The following is a 15,643-nucleotide window of genomic DNA, read 5'->3' on the forward strand; positions in this document are numbered from 1 at the left end:
CCAAAGACGCAATGCTGGGAAATTCTGGATCTCAGAGTAAGCAAAACAAAGGAAGATTAGCCAGTGCCATGATTTTCAATCCATTTATTTATCACTTCAGAGGTTCTTTGACCTTCTCGGATTTTCTCTTATTACCTTCCCAAATCTATTACTGTCAGATGCCAGATGCCTGGGAGGAACAGTGAGGTGCCTTCTCCTAACTGCCACCCCCACCAAGAATTTAGAGGAAAGGTAAATAAAACCAGCCTTCGAGATTAACATCAATGCAGGTAAGGTTAGGGTGGAGATATGCAAAGTAACCCCTAAAGGGACGAGCAAGACTAAGTGACTTGGAGTCGAGGGAGAAAAAGGAGCCTTAGAAGACACCAAGGCAAGTGACAATCATACAGGCCTTCTCAAGTGCATTTCTAGCTAGAGGGGTGATGGGACGTGGACATATAGGCTCTGAGGCCACCGGAATGCCTAAAGACCGTAACTTGCTGGCTCAGATTCCATTCTTATCAAAGCCTCTTACGAAGCTAGACTTTTGACTCTAAAAAGAGATACGTATTTATCAGCCTTGTTACCATTTGTCAGTTGCATTTCTCACTGTTAAAAAACAAGTTGGCGTTCTAGTTTACATCTAATTTATTTCTCTCAATAACTCAGCATTCCTAAGAATGACTAGCTCTGGAAGGTTAAGGGCAAGGAGTTTCTGTGTGTGCAGAGCGGCCGGCTTGATCCTGGACCAGCCGAGTCCACAGGTGAACAGACTCTGAAATCCATCGGGGTGTTCCAATGGCCTCTCTGGGTCACACTTTTCCTTTCCAAAATACCTACAGAGTGAGTCTTTCCACAGATTGCCTCTCTGTTCAAATCCCAAGATGGATTTCTACTTTCTTGCAACTCAAGTTAAAAAACGTGGGTCTGGCTTTCAGCCTGGAAAATATTTCCCCACACTCCCTCTATGCTTGGATTTCCTACTGTGTTTATGCTCATCTTTCATCAAACTGGGCTAAAGTACCTTTCCTCATGCACTCCCTGCTCAGAATTGCATTCCCGCTCCTCACACAGTTCATTAAAACTCCACCCCCTTCCTCAAAGTGCGGTTCATGTTCCATTTTTTCCAAGAAACCTTGCCTAGGATTCCAGCAGGGGATTTGTCCTTTCACTAGATTCCAGAAACAGGTCCGGCCAGTCCCACGTAACTTTCACACTCCAGGCTTGCACTAATGTGTTAATTGCTGTACATGTGTTATTGTTGCCTAACCCGTTTGTAATTTCTCTGGAAAAGGTGAAAGGACAACCCAAGGAGTAACTGGTAACTCCACAGGTCAGGTTGTGCCCTTCGGAGAATTCTTTGATAGCCCCCATCATAACTGGGCGATAGATACTATAAATACTGTGAGTCGGCAAGAAATGTTGTCAATGAACAGGTTTTTTTTTTTTTTTTTTTTTTTAATTTTTTTTCAACGTTTTAAATTTATTTTTGGGACAGAGAGAGACAGAGCATGAACGGGGGAGGGGCAGAGAGAGAGGGAGACGCAGAATCGGAAACAGGCTCCAGGCTCCGAGCCGTCAGCCCAGAGCCTGACGCGGGGCTCGAACTCACGGACCGCGAGATCGTGACCTGGCTGAAGTCGGACGCTTAACCGACTGCGCCACCCAGGCGCCCCTGAACAGGTTTTTTGAAGAGGTGAAAATACATAAAGCACAATCGCCTTTTAAAAACCGTTTATTCACCTAACACATTTTCATTCATTGAATAACCCTAGGCAAGATTCTGTAGTTTCTCCCAGAAAGCATCTCAGGTTTATATCTCTTAGCCCTATCTCTGAAACTATTACTTAAAAGTATCTTTAATTGTCCGTTGACTCTTTTCAGAACATCTTTAGCTGCACTAGAATTAAGAATGTTTTAACAGTTCACAATTAGGGTCTCAAAATTGAGTTTTTAAATCCTGTATCCATATAAACTTCTAAGGAATTCTTTTTTTTTTTTTTTCTTTTAAGGTTTATGAGGCTGGCCTGAAGTAAGCAGAAACAACTTTATCAACAATTTTATCAGGCCTCTTTCAACGTTGATGTTGGGATTGTTAGAGCTCATGAACAGACTGATGGATTTTACCGTGGGATTTAAAGGGGCTGGAGACTGGAGTGGAATCCCATAACACTCTCCGCATCCCACGCCTGGCCCAATAGGTGACCGCTGAATAAACAAGTGATTTTGGTACACTGCCTGTGAAGGTACCCTGAAAAGCAGACGGCTAAATAAAATAATGACTTTTTTCAATCTTAAAAAAGGAAATCCTCAATTCCTCACATGAGCACCTGTGAATTTACAGTCTCAAAACCTCCCAGGGGAATAGACTCTCAACTATGGCAAAAGACAAGTCAAGAAATGTGGGGGTACACATAATGAGAAAGTTGATTATGTACACTAAGTTTTCATCAGGAAAGACGAGTCTGTATTATGTTTGGAGTTTTAAAGTTGAAACATTTGGAAGTTACTTAAACATCACTCTGGCTGGAGAGATGAAGTATTACTTAGTTGTCTCCCAACATTTCCACATTCAAACATGACACAGGGGTAGATAGTTACTTTCAAGAAATTGATTTGAAACAAAAAAGGAGGAGGAGTTCACTTTAAACTATATTTTCTCAAAGGTCTGCAGATTACAGCTTCTATTTCTAAAACTTCTGTACCACGACTCAGGAAGAGGAACATTATAATATTGTCGTGCATGGAGCAAATCCTTCCTTTTTATTGTAACTATGGTTACAAAGCTTCCTTCAACACCTTTTTGTGACCACTTCTCTTGAAAGAAGGCTTCATCGCTTCAATATTGGATTTGTAGACAATTGAGTGCAAATGTTTTTTATTTCTATTTGGTAAAAGCTCATAAATGTACATATAAATATTTTAGTTCGCACTCATGGTAGTCGAAGCCAAACCCATCGAAATAGTTATTCTTATTGGAACAAAAGTACTGGGTGGGTAACTTTTAAAATATCAGTGCAATTTTCCTAGGTCAAAGTTCACAAACAGAACTGATAAGAAAGATGTTCCCAAGTGGCCTCCTTGTAATGAGCTTTACATTAAGCTATTTATTTTCCTTCACCTGGTCACATATGATACCTCAAGCTATCTATGTAGCTGCTGCCCACGTGGGTAGAAAAGAGACAATTTCAACCCCTTATTAAATCCCATTTCATGCGTCTTGGAAAAATCCAAATGTGTGTGAGAAAAAAAAAAAATCACAGAGACAAGATTTCCTGCCAACATATTTCTAGTAGTGAAATTAAAAGCATCCCCCAGGGGCACCTGGGTGGCTCACTGGGTGAAGCGCCCGGCTTCCGCCCAGGTCATGATCTCACAGTTTGTGAGTTCGAGCCCCGCGTCCGGCTCTTGTGCGGACAGCTCGGAGCCTGGAGCCTGGAGCCTGCTTCGGATTCTGTGTCTTCCCCTCTCTCTGCCCCTTCCCTGCTCATGCTCAGTGTTTCTCTGTCTCTCAATAATAAATAAATGTTAAAAAAAAAAAAACAAAAACACATCATTCCCCCATCTCTCTGTGAGCTCACAGGCAAATGTCAAAAGCAAAGAAAGGCTTTGTGTTGGAATTGCCACACCGCTCTGGCTTGCTCCTTCCTGCTCTAGCCTCCGTTCCCTGGCTGTGAATCTTCCTTCCAGTGAAGACTTGAACACACCCTTGGCCTCTCCGGCTCCTTAAGGTTTCACCTCTCTGGGATACCCCCCCTATGCCACGCAAAGAAGCGCGGCGAAGACAAGCCTACCGGTGCTTTCTTCTCTGACCCTAAGAATGTAAATGGCAAGCATGGATGCCGCTGGTAGAAACGAGTGGTAAACTTTCAGAGTTAGCAGTTGGCCAGAAGAAGCCTGCCTAGCTAAGCGAAATTCCCCGCCGGAACGTCTGGGGTTTCACGGGTACATTAAAACGCACTAAGAATATTCCAGGGCTTGCTCGGCGTTCCGGGTCTCAAGACGTTTGCGTGGAGCCCTAGGGGTTTCGGGAATATGCAACAGCTGCCTGTGCGACTGGAGGGACAGGGAATTATGTAAGGCACTGCAGGGTAGGTGAGGCCGACCGTGTCTGCGGACCGCACTCACGCCTCAGCACACGGGAACCAGCAAGGGCAGCCTGGGGCTCACCAACAAAGCGCACACACACGCGAGGGAAGAGGGGCAGAGGCGGCCGGCTCAGGCTTCCTCTCTGCCCTTGCAAAGGAAGGGGGGAGGAGGAGGAGAGGGAAGGCAAAGTACCGTCTTGTCCAGGCACTGAAGGCAGTTATAAGGCTTGCAGCAACCGTGGCCCATCCCGGCAGGCTGGCTGGCAACGGGCCCTCCTTCATTCAGCGTGTCAGCGGGTGACTCCTAAGGCGAGGTGACGGCTCTGGCGAGAGGGGTGCGCCGCCGGGAGCTGTCACAACTTCCATGTGGCCCCCTCGGCTACCTTATTTCTCCTAATAACTTCAGGAAGCCGCAGCCCGAGGGAACGGGAGGAGGAGCGCGGCGCGGCGGCCGCGTTAGGATCCCGCTGCGGGGAGGGGCAGGGCGGCAGCCGGGAAGGGAGGGTCACTTTGCCACTGGAATCCTCCGAGGGAGGCAAATCAGTTGTCGCAGAGCAATCGAGCATTTCCCGGGGCCAGCTCCCCCGGAGGCCGGCGAGCCCGCCCTTCCCGGGAGCCGCGCCGCTCCCACCCGCCCCGGGCGCGGCCGCGCCTCTGCGCGCCGCAGACACGCCTGGAGAGGACGCAGCAAACACAAAAGAAGAGCCCGGTCTTCCAGGAGTACCCAGGGCTGAGCACTACGGCAGGGGCCCGGGGGACTCGGCTCTGCGCGAATAGCGGCTCTCTGCGTTCCCGGCAAGTACAGACATCTACAGGGTGCAGGGCGCGGTCTTCCCTCCAGCGACTCCTGGTCTCCGGGACCGGTCGCCGCCGGGAACCACCCCCCCCCCCCCCCCCCATGGCTCAGTTTCAGATTCGTGGGCCACGAACAAATTTCGATGAAATCTTTGTAACTGAGATAGACTCGTGAAGTCGCTGGCCCAGGCCGACACTCACAAACCACGCGAGTGGCTTAAGTAATTAAAATCGGGGTTTGGGGCACGTCTGTCTCCTGGGCGTATCAGCATAAAAGCCTTAGAGGACCTGATCTTTCCAGGCAATTCGGAATTTTTCAAACCGTTAAAAATCAAAAAGAGAAGGGGATGGAGACAAAGGTTTGTTTGTTTTTCAGAAGAGACGTGGTATCTAAAAATATATTTATGTAATCTTTTTTTTTTTTTAATTTTTTATGTAATCTTAAAAGAACAAGATGCAAACGTTTAGGAGGTAACTTTGTATTTCCTGGTAACTCAAAGGAGAACTCCTGATCCTGAAATGTACCATCTGCAGAAATAAACAATCACATCTTTGCCCACGAAATTTGCCTAAGACTATGAGCAGGCAATAGTTGTAACATTAGATAATTTTACTAACTTGAGATTTCCCAAGGAGATTTTAATTAAGGAGCACAGGCTATTTCAAATTGCTTGGACAGACAACAAGGATGTCGGGTGATCAAACATGAACAGACTGAAATGTCTGCCTGAAACTTGAAACAGTAAGCTTAAACCTTTCTTCAAAGCTGGCAGGTAAACATTGTATATCAATGATACTAAAAAAAAAAAAAAGAAAAAAAAGCTAACACGTAACTTGGAGCAATTCTTTGTTAAGGCAATATAGCTGTCCTTACCAAAATTGTATGTTTGTGTTTATTTACTTAAATTAAATTCCTATCAGAATTTTAAATGTACATCTATCTTGGGGCCCCTGGATGGCTCAGTCCACTGTATGGAAAGATGATACATTGTTGAGCGAGAACATAAAGTTTTATAAAACACAAAGCAAAACTATACCCATGTACATATTTGTATATGTCTAGAAGAAAGCTTTTGGGAAAATGCACAGTGTTCATATAAGAACATCCTACCCTTGGGGAATGGGAAATAGAAGTGAGAGAGCAAACTTCTACTTCTTTTTTTATTTTTTAATTTTTTTTAACGTTTATTTACTTTTAAGAGATAGAATGCGAGTGGGGGAGGAGCAGAGAGAGAGAGGGAGACGCAGAATCTGAAGCAGGCTCCAGGCTCTGAGCTGCCAGCACAGAGCCTGATGCGGGACTCGAACTCACAGACCTGAACTGAAGTCGGACCTTCATCCGGCTGAGCCGGCCAGGTGCCCCTCTGTTTTTTTTTTTTTTTTTTTTAACCCTCTTTTGAGCATGCATTACTTTTATTGTTTGAAAACAAAGTGTACTGGTGGAAGGCAGCGGGCACCGCCTAGCTCTGTCATGTCAGAGGCACTCAGCTCCCTCCCTCTCACACAGGCTTATCCTCCTCAGCAGGGAGCCTGGGCACTCCTCTCAGAGGGAGAGAAATTCAGGGTACCCTGAGCTGAAACACCGACTGAGAGCTATTCCTGGGACTTTTGCAACCTTGGAAGAAAACCTCTGTATTGCAAAACCTCCTCTATATTGTGAACACACGTTCACAGCAGCATTGCTCACAGTGACCAAAGGTGGAAATAACCCATGTGTCCACTGACTGATGAAGGGACAAACTAAATGTGGTACATCCATACAATGGAATATTATTCAGCCTTACAAGAGGAAGGAAATTCTGACCACATGAGCCTCGTGGACGTTAAATGAAATAAGCCAGTCACAGACAAATACTGTATGATCCTGCTTAGATGAGGTACCCAGAGCAGTCTGATCCATACAGACAGAAAGTAGGATGGTGATTACCAGGGACGGGGTGGGGGGGGGGGGTAGTAGGGAGGAATGGGGAATTGTTTCATGGGTACAGTTTTGGTGTTGCAAGATAAAAAGAATTGTAGAGATTGGCTGCACATAAGGTGAATGTGCCGATGCCCCGAACTTCCACTTAAATGGTTAAAATGGTCAATTTTATGTTAGGTGTATTTTAACTACAATTATACATTAAAAAAAAAAAAGTGGTGGCTTGCATTCTCCCTGGAAACAGAAAGTCCTGGCAGTATAGGTATCTGATCTAGAAGGAACCAGGGCTCCTAGAGGGGATGCCTGGTCCCAGATCTGAAGCAGGAAATATCCTAGATAAGCCAGGGATACTGTGTTGTGTACTGTACTTTAATGATAAAGCAAAGTTCCTATTGTAGAAGGAGCCAGCAGGACTGGGGAGGCTCTAAGAAGCTAAACGTCTCCCCCACAGTGATGTAAAGCATGCTTTCTTTGGCACAATTGTCTTTCTGCACCACAAGAAAAGGTTTCTTTCTCAATTAGAATTTAGATCGCACCGTACTAGAACATTACTTCTTGTTCTTGGATGATGCATGAGCCTACTTGCTTATACAGTGGCCCACAAGACATTAGGATGGGACTCCGGAAGCTGTACAAGGAAGCCAGGACTCTGCTTCCCTTCTTGTGCAGAAGGCACTAAGGGCTGGAGAGTGGGGGTGGCCCTGCCCATCCGCTACAGTGTTGCTGAAATCTCACATGTGGTAAAGCCCTCGGTGCAGATAACCCGGATGTCGAGAGAGGCACCAATGTCCTAGAGTTGTGCCATATCTCTTTCCACGTAAGTTAAAAAGCTTCAAACATACTCAAGAAGAGAGGGATAAACACAAAGGACCTTCACATACCCATTTCCAGTTTTTTAAAAATTTTTTTTAAACATTTATTTTTGAGACAGAGAGAGACAGAGCATGAACGGGGGAGGGTCAGAGAGAGAGGGAGACACGGAATCTGAAACAGGCTCCAGGCTCTGAGCTGGCAGCACAGAGCCCGACGCGGGGCTTGAACTCACGGACCACGAGATCATGACCTGAGCCGAAGTCGGACGCTTAACCGACTGAGCCACCCAGGCGCCCCCCATTTCCAGTTTCAATAGTTGTCAAGATTTGGGGATGCCTCCTCCAAGCCCTTTTTTCCTTTCCATCCATCCATCACCCAGAGTTAGCAATCATGGAGACTTTGTCACTTTATTTCCACGTATCCCTTTTATGTTCTTTGTTAAACTATTTTGAAGCAAAACGCGAACACTTCAGTGTGCATTGCTAAAAATTACGAACACTTTTATATAATCCCAATGCCATTGAAACACCGAACAAAACTGACAGTATATATTGGCATCTAATGCCTCGTTCATAACAAAATCTTCCTGGTTTCTCAAAGAAAAAAATATCTTACAGTAGGTTTTCTTGAGTCAAGACTCAAACTAGGTCCACATATTACATTTGATGTTGCCTCTGAAGCCTCATTTATCAATTTTAGTATATGTGCTGCCGAAGCGAGCACTGAAGCCTCATTTATCAAAGGCAATGCCCACTTCTGCCCTCCCTTCCTCCCCCCTGCCGTTGACTTGTTCAGAAACTCGGTTGACTGGCTTGTAGAATGTCCCACACTCTGGTTTTGCCTCTTTGTTTCCTCATGATACCATTTGACTCATTCCTACATGCCTGTAAGTGAAATGTAGTTCTCGTGGCTGGATGAGACTCAGGTTTGATTTATTTGGGCAACGGTACCTGAGCTGTGATGTGTGCATACTGTGACATCCCCTCGGGAAGCACGCCATGTTCCATTTTTAGTGACGCTGTATGGCTCAGAGGTGACAGCCTCGCCTCCTCCTCTATAATGTTCCCCATCAACCTTTCATCTGATGGTTTCATCTGTTAATGATGACTCCTGAATCAATTATTTCACTGGGACTTACAACGGGATGTTCTGGTGCCATCATCCTTCTCCATTTATTAGCTGGCATTTCCACGCAAGAAAAAAAATTTTCATCATCAACTAGGGTGATTTCATTTCCCTGCAATACAGTTTATACAGGAACGATAGGATTAATGCTGAATCCTTTCGCTTAAAGTGCCAATGTTTTGAATGGAGGCTTGGCGTTGGGATGATACCGAAGGAGGTTTTTGCTTTCTCTCGCTTTTACGAAACATTATAAACATGTTTTTACGTGACTGTACACAATGTGTCTTAGTCGACTGCATTTATTACCCTTTTTATTTTATTCTACTTTTAAAAATATTTTTAATATTTATTTTTGAGAGAGAGAGAGAGAGAGAGAGAGAGAGGCAGACAGAGGACCCAAAGCGGGCTCGGTGCTGACAACAGAGAGCCCAATGCAGGACTCGAACCCACAAACCGCAAGATCATGACCTGAGCCAAAATCAAGAGTTGGAGGCTCAACTGACTAAGCCACTCAGGCGCCCCCAATATTCTTTTTAGATGCTACATTTATTTCCTCTCTGGCTAATGGGAGCACCTTTTTGTTGGCCCCTGGGTCCTTTGGACGTAAGTCTATCTTCCTTTCTGACACAACACAGTATCCCCGGCTCATCTAGGGTATTTCCTGCTTCAGATCTGGGACCAGGCATCCCCTCCGGGAGCCCTGGTTCCTTCTAGTTGGGAATGAGAATTAGGGGCCTAATCTGGGACCTGTTTGTTGTCTTTTAAGGGCCACCTGGTGGGAGGGAGATTTCCCTTGAAGGAAGTGGTCCCTCCTATAGACAAAATGTCCTTTGAAGAGGTCACTGAAGATACCGGCATGGAGCCCTGGACTAGGGCGAGAAAAATGACAGCTCCTTCCTTTGGGGCATTTAGAAGTGGAAAAATACTCAGTGAAACTCACTTTGAGGGAGATAAACTGGACTCTATAACACAAGGGCAAGCCAAGGGCTAGGTAGGGAGGTTCTCTTCGCCTGAAAATTTTCTAAGGAGTCTGCAATGTGTCTGAATATCTGAAAAACAAGACTGAACTTATTGAAGGCATATATAACGGGGGTTTAGACTACTGTGATTTGGCATAAAAGGAAGCTGTGACCTCACAAGCTGATGAAATCTGGGGCATTTTAATGGTTCTCAATGTTTTAAAAAGTTTGAGATGGTTTTAATTCCCTGCATATTTTCTCGCACTGGAATAGGAATGAACATTTAGATACGTTAGAAGTCCTATTGATATGTGTCTCCAGAGAAAATCTTACAAACACTCTACGTTTTGGAGCCATAACTAATAACAAATCTTCCCTGACCATTAACAGATGCCAGGCACTGTGCTTAGGACTTTGTGTGCAATAGCTTGTGTAACCTTCGAGTAACAATGTAAGATAAGCCCTAATACTGCCTGCATTTTGCAGATAAGAAATATCAAGGATCACCCAACCTAACCTGTCAGGTGAACATAAAGTTAGGAAATGATAGAGCGGGGTCTTCAACTCAGATCTGACTCCAAAGCTTATGTCTCCAGCCACTGAGTTGTACTAATTGCTTTGTACTTGTTGGGCCTTTATTATCTGTAAGCCCTACACCATTGCAAGTTTGTGCGATGTAAAAATATAAAAGGCTATTCAAACATATTTATGAAATAAATATTTTCAGAACTTGGGACAAGAGCCTCTATTGTAGTTTTGGTTTTTTGTTTTGTTTTGTTTTGTTTTGTTTTAACATACATTTACAAACCAATGTGCAAATAACCTTAAACTGACAGTAGAAGGTCTCTTGGGTGGCTCAGTTGGTTAAGCAACCGACGTCAGCTCAGGTCCTGATCTCACGAGTTTGAGCCTCGCATCAGGCTCTGTGTTGATGGCTCAGAGCCTGGAACGTGCCTGAGATTCTGTGTTTCCCCCTCTCTCTCCCCTACCCCTGCTCGTGCTCTCTCTCAAAAGTAAATAAACATTTAAAAATTTTTTTTGAAAAAGTAAATTTAAACCGACAAAGTAGAAACCACGGGCCTAAGTCAATGTTACAATGTTCAATTTTATTATTTCTGTTCATCTTCCTGAAAGTTGGACTTCCTGACCCATCTCCCACTCACAATCACCCCCGTCCGACCCAAGTCTTCTGCTCAAACTTGGCTCCCTTGTCCCCGTCAGTGCCACTTTCCTTCTTCTGCCTGATTCTACCACTGAGAGGGAATTTTCTCCCTCTCTGTGCCATCATGTCATTCTGTATCCTTGCTCTTGCTAATGACATTCTGCTTCACGTGATGATAATTGTTCTTCTCTGTCTTCCCCCCCAAGTATCACGGCCCCCTTGCTGTGCCTCACTCGCGTTCATACCCACAACACCTGCCGGGAGAACAGGTCCCAGAGACATTTCCTGAGGGATTTGGGATGGGACTCGAAGGAGTCAAGCTAAGCAAAGGTGGCTTCCTGGCAGAGGCATTTTGGTACTTTGTGGAGTTTGAAAGCCGTGGGGCCATTTGCAGGAGGTCGGCGAGATAAAAATTGTATCACTGTCTCACTGTTTATTTCAAAGGAAAACCATGGAAAATGCTCACGAAAGAGCCTCTTGCAGATTGTCAAGGCAACCATCTGTTTATTTTGGTTCCACCGGCTCTGCCCCTCCTTTGCCCATGCATTGAAAATACGAGCCTTTGCACTGGATTGTAGCAAAGGGGATGGCCAGGAAAATATGCGTAGCTTTTACTGAACACAATCCATCTAGAGATTTTAATGCGGTGAGAATGGGCTGGAAACGGAAAATACAAAACAGAAATCTTTAAACTGCTAGTGGTAGGTGGTTACAATCATCTGCATACAGACAATAGATGCTCTGAAACACCTTTGATGTAAGACCCAGGATCTAGAATATTAAAGGAATAATAGTAAAAAAGAAACCAATGACATACGTACTATTCTCTTCTTAGAGACTTAGAAAAAGAGAACCGTAAAAACGGCATTTTTCTGTAATACCCAAGTGGGAAGGTCGCTACTTATGCAGGACAATCTTGTGTGTTTTTTTTGTTTTTTTTTTTTTATTTCTAGTCTTTTTTTTTTTTTTTCTAGTCTGTCTTTGACAGTAACTTTATTATTCTTTTTTCTGTTAAATCAGGGAGGGGGATGACTCCAAGCGAGGCATCCTCCTTTAAATTTCTGCGTTATATTCAGAAGCAGTGACAACTCTCCTAAAAGCAGTGAAATCCAAAATGATCTCTACTAGCTGGATACACAGGTCGGACACGAGTGGAGAGCTGGTGGGTAGAATGAGATACAGAGATGGACAGTAGCTGGCGAAGCTCCAAAGCACATCTGATTATTTGACACGCATTAGATGAGAAGGCTGATCACAGCGGACATTGAGCTGAACCAACAATGTAACAGCCATTATAAAAAAAAACGGGTGAAAGAAACTGGACACTGGAGTGGTGTCTGTGACCGATCTAGTATCCATTCCAGCCCCCTAATCCTCTAATCCGCCTTACTATACTGCGGGGAACCAGCAATCTCTCCAAGAACAGACTGGGATCATTGCATAAAGGGGAGTAATGTGTCACTGCTCTCAGCATACGGCCTCTTACCTTTGGTAAGACTGGTCCCCTACCCTTCAACCAGGTTGAGGTTCTCAGAGAAACCTCTGTTTCTCCTTTGTAGCATTTCTCACCAGGGAAATTCAATAGTTATGCGATCTGTTACGTGTCTGTCTTCCTACTAGGTCATTAACTTCATGAGAACAGTGACCGCATCTGCCCGGAAAGATACGGCTGTATCCTTATCACTTAGCACAGTGCCAGGTACACAGTAAGTACCATTAAATGTTGAAATAAATACAAGATTGAGTGGATTTACCCTAGTTAAGTTACTCTTCTTTTGCTTTGGCGCTCTGAGAAGTACAAGATTTTAAGGGTGCGGCTTTCCATTATTACTTACACGATATAAGAGCGGAAGAAAGATGTCACAGCCACTTTACCATTTTTCTTCTTTTTCCCACTGATGATAAGACCCTGGCCACCTATCTGTGTGTGTCTATCACCAAATAACACCGTTAGCAATGCTTGCTTTAGACTGCCCCACGGCCTCAAACCAATGATACCACATAACTTTTATTCCGCACCATACACCCAGATTCCCAAATCCTCTGCCACTTCAGGGAAGGAAATGTTAGGTGTCCCCCTACTAGTGATTACATCTGGTGTTTACAAAGAGCCTACGCTTACAGTGAAGGTGGCCACGGTTCTTTGCAAATAGTGTAATGAACTGTAATCTCACATATAATCCAGCGGCAAACCTTGTTTGCTATACCTTAAAAGTAGATCAGTCATGGGACCACCTCCTACACTTCTAAGTATCCTGGTCTAGGCTGCCAACGTATTTCACTTGGATCATGGCAACAGCCTCCCAATTGGCGTTCCTGTATCTATTGTTGCCCCTTCTTCCAGTCTGTTCTCAACAAATTAGACTAAAAGGAATATCAGAAATAAAAGTCATAGTATGTCTCCTCTCTATCCTCTGTCCTCCAAATACTTCTATTCTCACTCAGAATGAAAGCCAAAGTCTTTTCAATGGCCCTTCATGGCCCTTCTCTTACCTCTCTGATCTCATTATGTAGCCCTCTCCCCATCAGCTACCATACTCCAGCCATGCTGGCCTCCCTGCTGTATTTTCCCATGCTGGGCATTTTGTCCCCATTGATCCTTCTGCCTGGAAAACCATTTCCCCAGATAGCCACACCTTGTTCCCTAACCACTGTCGCCGTGTTGGTAAGCCCTTTCTTAACTACCTCTGTACATTCACAACACACCCTCACCTACCCCAGGACTCCCTATGCTCTTTTTCCTGATTTTTTTCTTCTCCAAGGTGCTGACCACAACATGCTTATTGGTTCGTTTATCTCCTTCTACTAGAACGTGCTCCCAGTTAGGTTGGGATTTTGATATTCTGTCACTGTTGCACTCGCCACTTTGAGCAGTGCCTAGTACAGAGTACTACTGAATAAATATTTACTGGGTTAGCGCATAAATGATTAAAGGCCAAAAACGGACTCACGTCAAAGAGAGAAGAGGTAAAAAGTACAAACAAATATCTTTAGGAAAAGCAAGGGGGGGTATATTCTACCAGTACAATAAAGATATATAAAGGGGAGATAGAAGAAAGACAACAGAATCTGCCTCTGTCCGTATCTCCGAATGTTTCTTCAAAATGGACAAGGCGTAACAAGAAGAACAGAATACGTCAAAACCGCATTCTCAGCATAACTTAAGAATACAGAGCCAAGTGTAGCCTAACGAGAAGAGACCTGAAGGTATGTGCGATCTGAAGCAGCAGGTCTTTGCAATGAAGCAAGGCTGGGGAAGCAGAAAGGCACCAAGGAGAGAAGGGCGCTACGGAAACTGGGTGTTGAAGGGGAAAATAAATTTAAGGGGAAATTCAGGGCCCTGCAAGATGAAGAGTATTCAGAAACCAGAGGACACAAATCCCTGGCTCCACTCACTCCCCCCAAACCATGAAAGAATCCAGACTTTGCTACACTGACGGAAGAAGGCGCTAGACCGGCCATCTTGAAAAGCAGCACGATATGACAAAAATGAACAGAAAGCAATGAATAAGCAAATACAAAGATCTCACAAATGATCATAATAACGATCCTTACTACACCTTCACTAGATGGAACTAGAAGGTATTATGCTGAGTGGAATAAGTCAGTCAGAGGAAGACAGATACCATATGTTTTCACTCATATGTGGATCTTGAGAAATTTAACAGAAGACCACGTAGGAAGGGAAGGGGGGAAAAAGCTACAAATAGAGAGGGAGGGAGGCAAACCATAAAAGACTCTCAAATACAGAGAACAAACTGAGGGTGGGGGGTGGAGGAGAGGGGAGGAGAATGGATGATGGGCATTGAGGAGGGCACTTGTTGGGATGAGCACTGGGTGTTGTATGTAAGCGATGAACCACGGGAATCGACCCCAAAAACCAAGAGCGCACTTTACACACTGTATGTTAGCCAACTTGACAATAAATTATATTAAAAAAAAATGGCCTCCAAGAAAGCAGCCACGAAACAGAAGAAATCTATAAAAGAACACTCAAAGCTGTATTAAATATCCAAAAAATAGTATTTGGAAATATGAAAGAAAAGATTTTGAACGAGAAATACATGCCCTAAGAACATAAATGGACAAAGAACAGGAAATAATAAAAAGACAGTGAATTTCAAAACGGAAGAAAAGATAATTATTTCAGAAATGAAGATTAAATTACACGGTGCTCAAGATAAGAAAAAGTAAAATGAAAATTTAACAAGAAATATTTCAAGAAGTAGAAAAACTAAGAAAAGAAAAATGAGAAAAGAAAAGAAGTAAAGTGGGTCATAGAGAAAATACTGAAATGAAAACCAGATCATGAAGAATTAAGACTCACAGTATGAGACTCCTTGAAGAGGGAAAACAAAACAATGGAACAGGTCTAATACTTTAACATTGTAGTGTAAGAAAATTTTCCAGAGAATTGAATCTTCATATTGAAAGGGGCCACTGGGTCCTGGGAAAACGAACCCAGATTTAGCAGTTCTAAGCTGTATCCTATTAAACCTGTTACGATTTAGAGATTAAAAAAAAAAAAAAATCAAGACCTCTAGGTAAAAAGATGACCCAATTACAAGGGCAGAAGTATAAATAAATAAATATTCAAAGCAAGACAGCAATAGAATAGCACTTAAAAATAAATAAACAGAAACATCTTAATTAAAAAAATATATGAGGGGCGCCTGGGTGGCTCAGTCGGTTAAATGTCCAACTTCGGCTCAGGTCATGATCTCGCGGTTTGTGAGTTCAAGCCCTGCGTCCGTCGGGCTCTGGGCTGACAGCTTAGAGCCTGGAGCCTGCTTCCGATTCT

General features: G+C 44.0%; 1 protein-coding gene across 3 annotated transcripts in view; it reads right to left on the reverse strand.

Moving 5' to 3' along the window:
* Positions 1-15,643, reverse strand: part of MTUS2 (microtubule associated scaffold protein 2) — a 373,877-nt gene that overhangs the window by 63,746 nt on the left and 294,488 nt on the right. The window contains exon 1 of one of the 3 annotated variants that reach the window (XM_058688750.1): positions 4,261-4,715. The exons of the other annotated variants lie outside the window; for them this stretch is intronic. Coding sequence (XP_058544733.1) covers positions 4,261-4,314 — 54 coding nt within the window. The 5' untranslated portion in view covers positions 4,315-4,715. Of the gene's footprint in view, positions 1-4,260; positions 4,716-15,643 lie in introns of those variants that run through there. 3 annotated transcript variants of the gene reach the window in all.

This window comes from Neofelis nebulosa, chromosome 1 (assembly GCF_028018385.1).
Source record: "Neofelis nebulosa isolate mNeoNeb1 chromosome 1, mNeoNeb1.pri, whole genome shotgun sequence".
Lineage (NCBI taxonomy): Eukaryota > Metazoa > Chordata > Mammalia > Carnivora > Felidae > Neofelis > Neofelis nebulosa.